General features: G+C 39.4%; 2 protein-coding genes across 7 annotated transcripts in view; both read left to right on the top strand.

Annotated features, from left to right (window-relative positions):
* Atf1 (activating transcription factor 1) overlaps positions 1–8,114 on the top strand; it is a 63,887-nt gene extending 55,773 nt beyond the window's left edge. For all 6 annotated transcript variants that reach the window (XM_087200155.1, XM_021243068.2, XM_013079005.3 and 3 more), the window contains one exon: positions 6,525–8,114. In XM_087200155.1, the coding sequence (XP_087056281.1) occupies positions 6,525–6,669 (145 nt within the window). In that variant the 3' untranslated portion in view covers positions 6,670–8,114. The remainder of the gene's footprint in view (positions 1–6,524) is intronic.
* Tmprss12 (transmembrane serine protease 12) overlaps positions 6,835–14,902 on the top strand; it is a 38,875-nt gene continuing 30,807 nt past the window's right edge. Inside the window, 1 exon segment of the mRNA XM_087199972.1 lies at positions 6,835–6,981. Coding sequence (XP_087056098.1) covers positions 6,835–6,981 — 147 coding nt within the window.

Here is a 14,902-nt window from a genome sequence, read left to right on the forward strand (position 1 = left end):
ACTCTGTAAACATCTGTTAAGTTCATTTGTTCAAGAGTTCGATTGAGTTCTAGTATTTCATTACTTATTTTTAGTCTAGTTGATCTATTTGTGACAGTGGGGTGTTGAGGTCCCCCACTACAATTGTATTAGTGCATACATGACTTTTCATGTCCATTAGTATTTGTTTTATATACCTGGGTGCACTAGTGTTTGGTGCATAGATATTTATGATCATCATCTCTTCCTCTTGGATTGTTCCCTTTACAAGGATATACTGTCCTTCTTTGTTTCTCTTAATCAGTGTGGGTTTGAAATCCACTTGGTCTGCAGAGAGAATAGCTGCTCCTGCTTTTTTTTGGGTTCCCATCACATGGAGTATTGTTTTCCACCCTTTAACTTTCAGTCTATGAATTTCTTTTTGAATTAAGTGTGTTTTTTATATGCAGTATATTGTTGGATCTTGCTTCCTGACCCATTCTGCCAGTCTATTTCTTTTGATTGGTGAGTTGAGACCATTAACATTGATGGTTATAACTGATACATATTGAGTTATCATTGCCATGACTTTTTCTTTTTATTTGATCCTCCCCCTTTGCTTTTAATTTCTTGTCATGCCAGATGGATTCATTCTGCTGGGCTTCCTGGGATTCTGATCCTTGTTGTCTTTTCCTAGGATTGTTTTCTAAAATTTTTGGAGTGCTGGTTTGGTATTCATGAAGTTCCTAATGTGCTCTTTGTCATAAAAGTACCTTATTTCTCCATCAGTTTTGAAAGATAGTTTTGCAGGGTACATCAGTCTGGGTTGGAGTCTGTTTTCCTTTAGGGCTTGAATCACATCACTCCAAGCTCTTCTTTGCCTTTATGGTTTGTGTTGAGAAGTCTGCTGTGATTCTGATGGGCTTTCCTTTGTATGTGATTTGTTTCTTTTCTCTAACTACTTGTAGAATTTTGTTCTTCTGTTGGGTTTCTGGAATCTTAACAATTATATGCCTATGTGTAGATTTTTTTTGATCAAGGCTATTTGGAGTCCTATATGCCTCACTTATCTGTATGTCAAGCTCTTTTCCCCTGCTTGGGAAGTTTTCTGCCATTATTTCTGTGAAGAGATTTTTTAATTTCATCTGCACTCTCTCTTTTCATTGAGCCCAGTCAGTCTTATGTTATTCTTTTTTGCATCATCTAGCAGCTGCTGGATTGATGTCTCATGTTCCCTTAGAATTTTGAAGCAATTTTTCTTTTCCTGGTCACTAATTGCAATCTTATCTTCTATATCTGAAATTCTCTTCTCACATTGGCTCATTCTGCTGTGTAGACTTTCAGTGGAGTTTTTCATGTCCTGGAAATCTATTTGCATCTGTTTTATGGATTGCATTTGTTTCCTATGTTGGGATTCCATCATGTTCCTGAGCTCTTCTCTAGATTTATTAATCATTTCTTGCACTAGGGGCACAATTTCTCCTGTTATCTGAGAAATTATTTTTGATTTCATTTTTTCCAGATCCCCTTTTGTTGCCAGTTCAGTGGGTCCAGGTGGTTGAGTATCAGAGTGTTCCATCTCATTTCCCTTTGGGGTTGCTGTAGGTGATCTGGAAGTCTGGTTTTGAGACTTATTTACGTGTTTTCTCATTTCGACTGGGGCGGGGGGCTGTTAGCGCCTGCACGGATTACCTCCTCTGAGCTGGGTGAGGTGGAACAGGGGCCAGGAGCAGCGGTAGGGATGGTGACCCAAAAGCCCTTTCCTGTGGGCTGGGAGCAGCCAGAGGGATGGTGGCCAGGAAACCCCTTCCTCTGGACCAGGAGCAGTGGGATGGTGGCTCAGAAGCCCCTCCCTCTGGGCCGGGAAACCCCTTCCTCTGGACCAGGAGCAGTGGGACGGTGGCTCAGAAGCCCCTCCCTCTGGGCCGGGAACAGTGGGACTCAGTATCTTGGTCTGGTGGTCTGGTGTCCTCTGGGTCTTTGTAGTGTGGAATCAGGTGGCTGCCTGTCTGCGGCGGGGTGATTCGGTGTCTTTCGCGCGACTCAGGACCTCGGTAGGGTGTGCACAGAGCTGCCTGTCTGCAGCAGGCTGATTTGGTGTGTTCCGCACGACTGGGGTCCTCGTAGGGTGTGGGCAGACCTGCCTGTCTGCAGCGAGGTGATTCGGCATCTCGATTCTAGGAATTTTTAAATTTTTTGCCCGATTTCTTCTATGACTCACTGATTATTCAGAAGTGTTTTATTTAATCTCCATGTTTTGCTTAATTTCTCTAGTTGCTAAGTCAGAGACAGTGAGAGTAACATCACTATAAAGCCCCAAGGAAGGAATATATCCAACAAGGAGAGTAGTTAAATAAAAAGAAAAAATAAGGAATCAGCAGTAGAAAAATACTGCATTTACAAGATTCTGTAAATATGTTTCAGTAAGAACACTCAATAAATGGTCTTAATTCCCTAATGAAGGGATATAGATTGTATCCAAAACCAAAACTCTACAACATATTTCTAACATAGCTCACCAACAAAAGATTTATTTGAAAAATATAAAAGTACAACCTAAGAGGAAAAAAATGGTAAAAGACACAAATAGGTAATTCTTAGAACATGAAGCATTAGGAAAGAATGCTCACCCTTACTGGTAATCAAGAAATACAGGGGCTGGGAATGTAGCTCAGTGGCACAGCACCTGCCTGGCAAGTTCCAGGTCCTGAGTTTGATCCCTGGCACCAAAAGAGAAAAAAAAGAAGAAATACAAATTAATACCAACACAAGTAGCTCCACATCTGAAAGAAAATTAAGTTGAACTCATTTTATGCCATGTACAAAAGTAATTCCTGGTGGATTTGAAGACCTTGTGAAAAAGGAAACAATAAAAATCTTTAAAATTTTAAGAGAAATACAAGCTGGGAATGGTGGTATACACCTGTAATCCCAGCTACTCAAGAGGCCAGACTGGGCAATTGAGTAAGACCCTGGCTCGAAAACATTGTTTAAAAGGGTTGGGTATGTAGTTCAGTGTCAGATTGCTCCTGGATTTAATCACAAACAGAGGTAGAGGTAGACAGATAGGAATATAGTGTATACTCAAAGAAATAAAAGGCTAAAAGAGAACACTTACTATAATAAAAAATTTTTCTGGAGCAAGATATAAAAATATCACAAGTGATCTTAGCAATGGTGAGAAACCTAGTTGAAAAATTAACCAGATATATAGATAGGCAGTTTATAGACAAAGAGAACAACAACAAAAAACCTAATAGACTTGCCTTGCATGTGTAGACTTAAGAGGGCCTTGCAAAGACCTGCTTGCATAAGTAAGCACTGGGTTTGATCCCTAGCACCATAAAAAAAAAAAAAAAAAAAATAAGCTTTTGAAAAGATGCTCAGTTTTGTTAGTAGTTCACAAAATTAATTAACAATGGATATTACACACCAGAAATAAAAAAGTGAAACTACAATCAATGAGCATACAACAGAAAAGACACTTCACATATTCCTGAGGGCAGTATGAAGGAGAACATGAAGTTTACAGTAGACCTAACCATTTACTTCTGCATGACAAAAGATACCATTAACAAGCTTAAAAGTAGCATTCTTAACTGGGAAGAACATTTGCAGTTGATATAAAGAACTATAGAGCCCAGGATTTAGCTCAGTGGTTCCGCTGCCTCCCTCTCCAGTGCAAGGTCCCAAGTTCAATCCTCAGTACCAAAAAAAAAAAAAAAACTAGAGAGATTTCTATAAATCTGAAAGATACATAGGAGAAGATACAGATGGCCTGTAAACATGAGATTATACCAGACTTTGTGCATAATTCAGGGAAATGTAAATTAAAGCAAGAAGGTACAGTATTTGAGCCACTAGATAAAAGTTTTTAAATCTTCTAACATCAAAAGTTAAGAGAGAAAAAAAAAAAAGTTAAGAGAGAAACAGGTACTACTCCCTGTTCTGCTGATGGGAGTGTACCCTGGACTCCAGATATCCTGGAGCCAATTTGGTATTAGAACTTGATTTTAAGTGAATATAGCTTATGACCCTTCAAGAGATACAAGTGACAAGGGGGCATGGATAAAATATTCATTGGAAGCCACTTAAAAAGTTTAGGAGGGAGGCTGGGGATTTAGCTCAGTGGTTCCGCTGCCTGCCTTGTTAGGTGCAAGGTCGAGTTTGATCCCCAGTACAAAAAACAAAAAAAAGTTTAGGAGGGAAAAGTTAAACTGTAGTATATGTATATTGTAGATTTTCTGTAGTGCTTTTATTTTTCTTTTTTCTTAAATTCTTGTATTAGTACATTTTAGGTATACAATACATTTACATTTATCATTGGGTGCTTGGACCTGTACATGATGTATCTTGGTTCTTATTTTTTCCCCATTACCTGTGCACCCTTCACCCCTAAACCCTTCTCTATTTACATACTTCATTTCTATTTTTTTTTCTTTTCTCATAATTTTTCCTTTCCCCTTCCCCTCCCACCACCCCTACCCCTTTGGACCTATTCCTATTTCAAAGTATCAATTATTAGTTATTAATCCTTTTAGTCCTTATTTACACTCTGTTTCTCACACTAGAGAAACTATTCAGTATTTACACATGTGACTTATTTATTTCACTTAAGAGTATGACCTCAGTATGCATCCATTTAGCTATAATGACTCTAGTTTCTTGTTCTTTATGGCTGAGTAGTACTCCATTTTATTAAAAAACCGCATCTTCTTTATCCAGTTTCCAGTTGATGGGCACTTGGGCTGTTTCCAAGCTTTAGCTATTACAAACTGTGCCGCTATAAACATGGGTATACATATATCACTGTGGTATGATTCCATTAATTTTTTGGGAAAGATCCCCAGCAGGGAAATAGCTGGGTGAAATGGGACCTCCAGCCCTGGTTCTTTGAGGTATCTCCATAGGGATTTCCACAGTGGTTGCACCAGTCTGCACTCCCACCAACAATGGAGAAGGGTTCCTTTCTCCCCATACCTCGGCCAGCATTTGTTAGTGGTTGATTTCTCAATAGCAGCCATTCTTTGTGGAGTGAGGTGGAATCTCAGTGTTGTTTTCATCTGCATCTCTCGAATGACCAGTGATGTTGAACATTTTTTCATGTATTTGTTTGCTGCTTTTACTTCTTTGTCTTGAGAAATGTCTGTTCATTTCAGATGCCCATTTTTGAATTGGGTCTTTGAATTTGGGGGGTCTGATTTTTTTCAGTTCTTTATATATTCTAGATAGTAGTCCTTTGTCTGAGTTACAGCTGCTAAAAATTTTTTCCCACATTGTAGGTTGTCTTTTAGCTCTGTTGGTGGTTTCTCTTGCAGTGCAGAAGCTTTTCAATAAGATGAAATCCCAGTTGTTGATTTTTTCTGCTAGTTCCCGTGCTACTGAGGTTTTGTTCATAAAGTCTTTTCCTATGCCAATATCTTCAAGAGTTCTACCTAACTTATCTTCCAGCAAGTTTAGTGTTTCTGTCCTAATATTTAGATCTTTAATCCATTTAGATCTTAGTTTAGTGCATGGTGATAGATATGGGTCTAGTTTTAATCCCTGACAGGTTGAAATCCAGTTTTTCCAACACCATTTATTAAATAGGCTATCTTTCCTGCAGTGAGGGTGGTTGGCTCCTTTGTCAAAGATGAGGTGGCTTGTAGTGCTTTTAAAAACAAAGATTTGTGTACCAGCATAAACTGTAAAACAAAATATCTACATATATTTTATAAGGTAAAATAAGTATAACTTATGTGACTTCACAGAAATGTCTTAAGAGGTCATGGACAGGACTATTTGCTCAAGCACTGTTATAATTCAGAAGTTAACCAGAGGACTCATAAATTTCACCTTCATATTTATTCAAGAGAAGTTAAATTATATGTAAGAATATGCATAGCAGCTAATTCTAGAAACAGACTAAGAGAATGAATAGACAGTTTGTGGTTGTTTCCATGCAATGAAATATACCCAACAGTATAAAGGAATAAACCACCATTCAGCACCATGGATAAACTTCAAAAACATACAGGGTAAAAGATGACCAGATATAATAGTAGTATATGAAGCTAAAACAGGAAAAACTCCTGTATGTTATAAAAATCAAAATAATGGTTGCTTGGGAACATACTGACCAGGAAGGGATTAAGGGAGCTTTCTGGGGCAGTGGAACAGTTCTGTGTCTCCACAGATGTGGATTATTCAGATAATATGCATTTACCAAAATGGTTGTCTACTTAAGATCTATGTGTTTCAATGAATGCAGATGGCACCTTACTTTTTTAAGTGTGTGTCTGTGTGAGTGTGGGGGAGATGGCCAGAGAAAATTACTGAAGTACATTTACTAAAGAATGTGAAGTTTTTCTAACTTTTTTTTTTTTTTGGTACCAGGGATCGAACTCGGGACCTTATTTTTTTTTTGGTACTGGGGATCAAACTTGGGTCCTTGAGCTTGCGAAGCAGGCACCGGAAGCACTGAGCTAAATCCCTGGCTCAAGGGACCTTGTGCTTTTGAGGCAGGCAGCAGAACCACTGAGCTAAATCCTGGGCCCTAACATTTTTTTTTTAATGTTTCTTTTTAGAGAAGCTGCTCGAGAATGTCGTAGAAAGAAGAAAGAATATGTGAAATGCCTGGAAAATCGAGTTGCAGTCCTGGAAAATCAAAATAAAACTCTAATAGAAGAGTTAAAAACTTTGAAGGATCTTTATTCTCATAAAAGTGTTTGATTCTTTAAAAAGAATATTTTTGTGGACTTCTCCAAAAAGTCAGATGGATTTCTTTGTAGTGGAGTTTTATAAATTAAAAGGTCAGAAATGAAGCTAATTTTTATATAGGCTTTTGCAACTCAAAGATGAATGTCTTCTCCAAGAGATTTGGTGACAGAGGATACAATGGAAAGTGACATCAAGGAAGCTACTGGCACAACTGGAAGCTTTGTAAAAATTAAACATGAGAAGCAAGAAATAAACTTCAGCAGTGTGAACATTCTAACTAGTCATCAGTCCAAAAATGGCAGAGAAGTCATCAATCCAAATTCAGTAAATAGAACTTTTAAAAATAAATCAGTTTCCCCTATAGGTTTGCATTTCTGTTTTTCTGAAATTTACCTTTTTCAGGGGTGTGTGTGTGTTATTTCTACCAATAAATTCTAAATTACAAATTAAAAGAAAACCTGATACATTATGAAATATATAAATTTTGTGTTCTGATTATGTATACTTATTTTAATGTCAGATCTTCTAAATGGGTTAAGAGTCTGTTGGACTTGAGGTGATTTTTTTGAGACTGGGTTAACTATTTTTGAGGTCTTGTCCTAAGAGGAATCTAAGGTACACAAAAGGAGTGTGGTGATTTTGTAACATTTTTTTATCAGAATGAAAAGAGAACTATTTAAACGTTTGATACTTTTAAATAGTTTGGTTTTAGCTTACTCTGGTAAGGGTAATTTTTTTTTTACAAAAACATAATAAATTGGTTTTTTGATTCTATATCCTATATGCAGTTAAATATCCATTACTTATTCTGTTGTGCTTTAACAGGATGAAATGTTTACAGGCCCTTAAAATACTTTTTAAAAACCTTCTCAAGCTTGCATACCAAAGGTTTTCCAAGAGGACTTTATAGTCAATTTAAAGTTTATCAGGTTCTGAAATAGTACAGTTATTAAGGCAACTTTATGTTAGAGACTATTTTGTAATATAGTGAATGGTACCTTTATAAGAAAAGTGACTGCCAATATATTTTTATAGCTAATCTTTATAAATTTTAATGTTTTTAATGATTATTTTAAATGTTTATATAGTTTAGTAAAAAAGATTTTGCATCTCAAAGTATCACTTTTATATATGGGAAGTAAAGTTTTCAAATTAGCTAATATTTGAATTGTATGTTTTATATGGAGTTTACCTAAAGCTTGAAATGCTGTCAGTATACCAGTGTTTAACCTCTGTACTTTAATTTGTATACACTTTGAAATTGTACTGCAGAACAATTGTGTGCTTCATATATAATAAGTTTCATATTGTCTATGAAATTAAAGAACATTGATAAAAGTTTGCTGAATACAGTATAAAATACAGTGCTTGCTATATGAATGACAAGCTTGCTGACAGCCATTCTGTTAATTACATTAACTAGTGTTCTAGTTTTAAAGTGAGGACAAATTTGCAAACCTGGTGTGTACAGCCTGTTTTATTTATTTATTTAATTACATATTTTTTGGTACCGGGGATCAAACTCGGGACCTTGTACTGGCGAGGCAGGTGGCGGAACCACTGAGCTAAATCCCTGGCCCTACAGCCTGTTTTAAAGGATGTTTTTGCTTTGATTCACTCAGAACCAGTTATAATAAACCTAAAATTTCTGTTCTACAAATGTTTAGGAGCCTATTACGCAGAAGCTTTTATCTAACTGATAACTTTATGATTGATCCTCCTGGTAAAATTTTTCATTAAAAGGGTCTTTTAAAATGGGATTCCACTGATTTGGCAGTAGTTTTATGAAAAGGAAAAAAATCTGATCAGAATCATGTTGTATAAAGTCAGAATCTCAAACTTGTGGCCTGTTAGCCCTGAAGAAGAGGTCTGGGGCCACGAAGGCCATGGAAGGTTTTAATGGATGGTACACTCGGTGGGTGTTGGGTGTGGCTGCAGCACTGGTCTACTTAGTCCTTAACATGTTCACACTGGGCCCACATATCCGTGACTGCCCCGGGCCACCTGATGACCACCAGCAGTTCCGGCTGGGGATGTGTCAGCAAGGTGCCTGCAGACTTGGTGCAGAGCCTCACTTGCTGGGCCTGGTGCCTCAGTCTGGCTGTGTGATAAGGCTGGGCACCCACTGCTCACACTATAAACACACACTATGTTATTTTCCTGGCTGTTGTGCTAAATCAGTGTGGAGCTTACCAAATTTTAATGAGTTTATATTGGATTGTAGTCCAAACATGAAATTATATTTCAAACTGCAGACCAAACTCACCTATTTTATGTAATAAAGTATCAGTTTATATATATTCTAATGAAAATACTGCTTATGAACACATCTAAGGTATATAAAATTAGACATCCTTTTCACTGAACAGCACGAAGACTGGGCATTTGTTAAAGAGTTTAGGAAATTTGTTTAATCTTTCAATTATTATCTTCAAGTTACCAGGTTAAACTTGCATTTTTCTCCAATTAAAATGTGGACACAGGAGGGCTAGGGATTTAGCTCAGTGGTTCCACGCCTGCCTTGCAAGTGCAAGGTCCTGAGTTCGATCCCTAGTACCAAAAAATGGACATGGGAGACATACAGAAATACGTTATGGTTTAGAAATAATCTGGGGCCAGGGATTTGTTTCAGTGGTGCTGCGTGCCTCGAAAGTGCAAGTTTGATCCCCGGTACCAAAAAGAAAAAAAAGAATTATATAATCTGCTGGGCATGGTGGTCACACCTCCCAGCACTTGGGAAGCTGAGGCAGGAGGATCACCACGAGTTCGAGGCCAGCCTGGACTACATAGCAAGACCTTGTCTCAAGTACTCTCACAGCAAAATTTACTGTCATAAAAACTTTTCCATATTGTTTAAATTATAAAACAGGAAAAGGACACCTACATTGAGGTTGTAGAATCCAGAAAGCTTCCCTACATGTACATATCTACTATTTATCGAAAGCTTACTATGCATAAAAAATTACAGCTAACACTAAAGATAGTGTCTCCCAGTGTGTGTATGTATAGTATATATGTATGTACTGAGGATTGAACCCAGATCCTTCACACTGAGCTACATCTCTAGCCCTCTTTATTTTTATTTTTTTTTCATTTTTTATTTATTCATTTTACCGGGGATCGAATTTGGGTCCTTGGCGCTTGCGCAGCAGGTGATGAAACCCCTAGCTCTTTTTATTTTTGAGACAGGGCTTCCCTAAATTGCCGAGGCTGGGCTTGAACTTGCAGTCCCCTTCTGCCTCACCCTGCTACAATGCTGGGATTACAGGTTGCACTTGGAATTCAGATCTTAGTGTCCTCTTTGCGATCAGTAGTTACCTAAGGTTATGTGTTACTAGGAATTAGATTTAAATCCAGTCCAACCACTCAACAAAGTAGTATCCCTTCTCAAACACACAGCTCTAGGGTGCTGTCTCTATCCCCAGTCTAGTCTGGTTCACAGAAGTACTTCCATAATTGCTCAACGAATGAAGGTCGGAGTTCGGTCTCACTAAATTACATAGAGCCTCGACACTGCCCAAATTCATAAACTAATATTCATAGTAAAACTAACATTCAGACCTAGGTCTGATCGACCTCAAAGTTTGTGTGGTTTTGTTTTTTAATGCTGGGTCTCACCCTGTTGCCTAGGCTGGCCTTGAACTCAGTCTTCCTGCTTCAGCCTCTCGAGTAGGATTACAGGTGTGGGCCACTGTACCTGAGTTTGGGGGTTTAACCATCAGAATGTGTAAGTATCTTCTTTCTTACCTGGGTGTTGATAAGTCTGAAAAGCTTTGTACCCCTTCATTTTATGAACCTCTTACACAAGATTTTTAAAGTTCTATTTAAATGTGTCCACTAGATGGCAACCCTCCATTTTAAAATCAGTTTTTGGTTTTTGTTTTGATTTTGTTTTTTGAGACAGGGTCTCACTATGTAGTTCAGGCTGGCCTTGAACTCACTAGGTAGCCCAGGCTGGCCTTGAAATCATGGTGATTGTCCTGCCTCAGCCTTCCGAGTGCTGGGATTATGGACATGTGCCACCATGCCCAGCTTAATTTTTGAGACAGGGTCTCACTATGTAGTTCAGGTTGACCTTGAACTCACTATGCAGCCCAGGCTGTCCTCAAACTTGTGATCTTCCTGCCTCAGCCTCCCAATTGCTGGTATGGCAGGTGTGCACCACCACATCTGGCTGGAGCTTTATAACAAGTCCTGAAATCAAATAAGGTGAGTTCTTAAAGCTTTTTAAAGAAATTTCTTCAAACTTATTTTGACTATTCTAGTTACTTTGCCTTTCTGTGTAACTTTTAGAATCAACCTATCAAAAAAAGTGGAGATGGGCACGGTGGTGCTCATCAGTAATCCCAACATTCCGGAGCTGCAGGGCCTGTATTCCTAAAACTTAGGGGGCTGAGGAAGGAGAATCCTAAGTCCAGGCCAAGCTTGGGCAACATACAAGCTCAAGCCTGGCACTGAAAATCAAGACTGTCTCAAACAACAACAACAAACACTAAATAATACAGTGGATCCTCCTGTTACAGGCAGGCTCACATACAAACAACTTGGCTTACAACTGGAATTTTAGTTTTTTCCTTTAAAAAAATTTTTTTTTTCCTTTATTTTTTTGGGGGGTACCGGGGATCGAACTTGGGACCTTGAGCTTGCGAGGCAGGCGGCAGAATCACTGAGCTAAATCCCTGGCCCCCTGGAATTTTAGTGTTTTTTTTTGGTACTGGGAATCAAACTGGGGTCCTTGCGCTTTCACAGCAGGCGGCGAAACCACTGAGCTAAATCCCCAGCTGGAATTTTAGTTTTAACTTAGACCAAAGTATTGAGTTACAACTCAAATGCTGGCCATTTGTGTGATTGTAAACAAAGGCAATGTCAGAAAAGCATATGCAAGCATTCATAAGTGTCAGTCTAAGCCCAGATGTGCATTTTTTTGTTGTTTTTTTTGTGTACTGGGGATCAAACTCATGACCTTGCACTTGCAGGCACGGTTCCACTGACCTAAATCCCTGGCTCTTTTTTTAGTCTTTTGTTTTGTTTTTGGTACCGGTGATCGAACTCAGGTCCTTCCACTTGCGAGGCAGGCGGCGGAACCACTGAGCTAAATCCCTGGCCCTCTTTTTTTAGTTTTTGAGACAGTGTCTCACTGAGTAGTTCAGGCTGTCCTTGAACTTACTATGTAGTCCAAGCTGGCCTCGAACTCACAGCAATCCTCCTGCCTCAGCCTCCTGAGTACTGGCACTACAGGTGTGTGCCAGCATGCCCAACTCAGATGCTCATGTTTGTGGACGTGACTTCAGTCAGCATGGGGTTTGTGTTTGTTTTGTTTTGTTTTGTTGAGTCAGGGTCTCCCTTTGTAGTTTCAGGCTGGCCCTGAACTATGTAGCCCATGCTGGCCTCAAACTCACAGCAATCTTCCTGTCTCAGCTTCCTGAGTGCTGGGATCAAAGGTGTACACCACCACGCCTGGCTTCGGTCAGTGCTTTATTTAATCACTACAATTACTGCTGTCAAAATGGCCCCCCAAAAGCTAGAAAAGAAGCTAAGGAAGGAGAAGAAGGTAAAGAAAGCAATCAGAAAAAGAAAGAAATTTTGGAAAAATATGGTAGTGTTTATGTCACCAATCTAACTAATATGTACAGCATGTCAAAATCCACCATCTCAACAATCACAAAAGAGTTGTGTAAGGAAGCTAGTATTGCCGAAGATGTTACTCAAATTAAAGTCATGACCAACAGTGTTGGATGAAGTAGACAGGCTACTATTAGTGTGGATTAGTAAACAGCAGAAGGGAGGTTATAGCCTGAGTCTGTAATTTGTGAAAAAACTAGGGATATAAATGCAGATCTCATAAAGGGTAATCCATCAATGAGTGATAATGGTGATAATTCATGCCAGTAAGGGGTGGTTTCATAATTTTAAAGGGAGAACTGGAGTTCATAGCATAACTAGGCATGGTGAAGCAGCCAGTGCTGACAAAAGGGCTGCTGAAAATCACACCACTTCAGAACAACATAGAGAAATAGCTTTTGCTCTCATCAAGTTTTCAGCTGATGAAACTGGACTTTTCTGCAAGAAAATGCCCAGGAGAACATATGCTACCCAGGAAGAGAAGAAAATGCCAGGGCACGAGTCTATGAAGGATAGGCTAACCTTGTTGCTATGTGTCAGTGTGAGTGGTGACCTCAAGAAAAAGCCTCTTTTGGTTTATCATTCTGAGACCCCTACAGTGTTCAGAAAAAAAGTCATGAAGACTAAGGCTAGGGGTCATGAGGAGATCTAATGCAAAAGCCTAAGTAACAAGAATACTTTTTCTTGAGTGGATCAGGGAGGCTTTCTGTCCTACTGTTAAGAAATATCTAGAGGACAGGGTCTGGGGATTTAGCTCAGTGGTTTTGCCGCCTGTGGTGTAAGCGCAAGGACCCAAGTTTGATCCCCAGTACCAAAAAAAAAGATTTATCACTCAAGGCTCTCCTCACCATGGACAATGTTCCTGCTCACCCACAAGATTTGAGAGAATTGGCTGAAGAATTCCCATGGCCCTCAGTCGAGTTCCTCACACCTAATACAATTCTTCTACCGAAGCCTATGGATCAGCAGGTTATAGCTAAGTTTAAGAAACTATACATCAAGGAACTGTTCCTGAAGTGCTTCCAGATGGTCTCAGATACAGATTTAACCCTTGAAGAGTTCTGGAAGGAACATTACAGCATCCTTTCCTGTGTGGGGTTAATTGAGCAATCCTGAGCCAATGTCTCTCTAAGGACACAGCAATCTGCCTGGAAGAAAGTGTGGCCTAAAATTATACAGGAGAGAGACTCTGAAGGCTGTGTAGAGGAGCCTGAGCCTTAGGTGACCCTGTGGTTGATGACACTGTCACGATAGCAGACGCTGCCTGCCGCACAAGTGCAAGGACCCGAGTTTGATCCCTGGTACCAAAAAAAAAAAGATCAACCAACAATAGCAGAGTCCATAGGCTTGCAGGTAGACAGCGGTGATGTTGAGGAACTGGTGGAGGAACTCTCAGAGGAATTGTCTACAGAGGAACTTCAGCAACTTCTGGCTAAGCAACAGAGAATGGCAGCTGAGGAGCTTTCTGAAGGGGGGGCGGGGAGTATCAACAATCAGTGCAGAAAAATAAAGGAAATAAATAAAGGAAATCCTGAAAAAATGAACAGAGCTACAAACATTTGTGGAGAAGACCCACCCAGACAGAGAAAAAGCCAATCTCTACATTTAACTGCTTAATGACAATATCATGTCATACTACAGAACAGAGTTAAAAGACAGAAACAACCTTAGACCAGTTGAGACCTAGTGAGCCAGAAGGAGGTCCTAGTGGGCTACAGACTCTCCCAAGGAGAGAAAGGACACCAGAGGGCCAGTTCCCTGATGTTCTTATGGAAAGGGACTTCCTTCCAAACAATAACCACTTTCCATTTCATCCTCCCTTCCTGCAAGCCAAAGTTGAGAAAGAAGTCAAACTTGAATGGTGAGTATAGTATGAAATTGTTGTTTCTGGTAAACTAGGCACATTTTATCACTTTTTGGTGAATACACTAGGAAAATTATTGATGTTTCTGGTAAATTACATACATTATACAACCTTTTTTATTATGACAAGTTTAGTTAAAGGGTGCTTTGGGTGGTCTGGAATGCATTGTAGATATTTCTATTATTTCTTATGGGAAAAATAGTCTTACAACCAACGTGAGTTCAACCAGCCCTCGAGAACGAACTATTTGTAAGTCAAGGGTCCACTATGTTGTTTAGAGCAGTGTTGTCTAGCAGAACACTCCAGAGTGATGGCAACTGTATTCTATGACTCTGTGTCCAAAATGGTACCAGCTAGCAATATGTGCCTATTAAGTACTTCAAACACAAGCCAGCTGGGTGTGATAGCACATGCCTGTAATTCCAGCACTTGGGAGGCTGAGGCAGGAGGATTGCTGTGAGTTTGAGGTCAGCCAGCGCTACATAGTAAGTTCAAGGCCAGCCTGAACTAACAGTGAGACCCTGTCTCAAAAACAAAACACAAGCCAGCATGTTGGCACCGCCTGTAATCTCAGTATTCTGAGATACTTGTGGGAGGATTTCAATTTCAGGCCCAGCCTGGGAAAGAGTGACTTACTGAAACCCTACCTCCAAATGAAAGATTTCAGAAGGCTGTGGATATAGCTCAGTGCAAAGGCCATTATGCTTTGCTTCTCTAAGGCTTTTTTTTTGGTACTGGGGATCGAACTCGGGACCTTGT

This window comes from Heterocephalus glaber, unplaced genomic scaffold (genome assembly GCF_053883595.1).
Source record: "Heterocephalus glaber isolate CG9 unplaced genomic scaffold, H.glaber_assembly_v1.0 deba00001733, whole genome shotgun sequence".
NCBI classification, from domain to species: Eukaryota; Metazoa; Chordata; class Mammalia; order Rodentia; family Bathyergidae; genus Heterocephalus; species Heterocephalus glaber.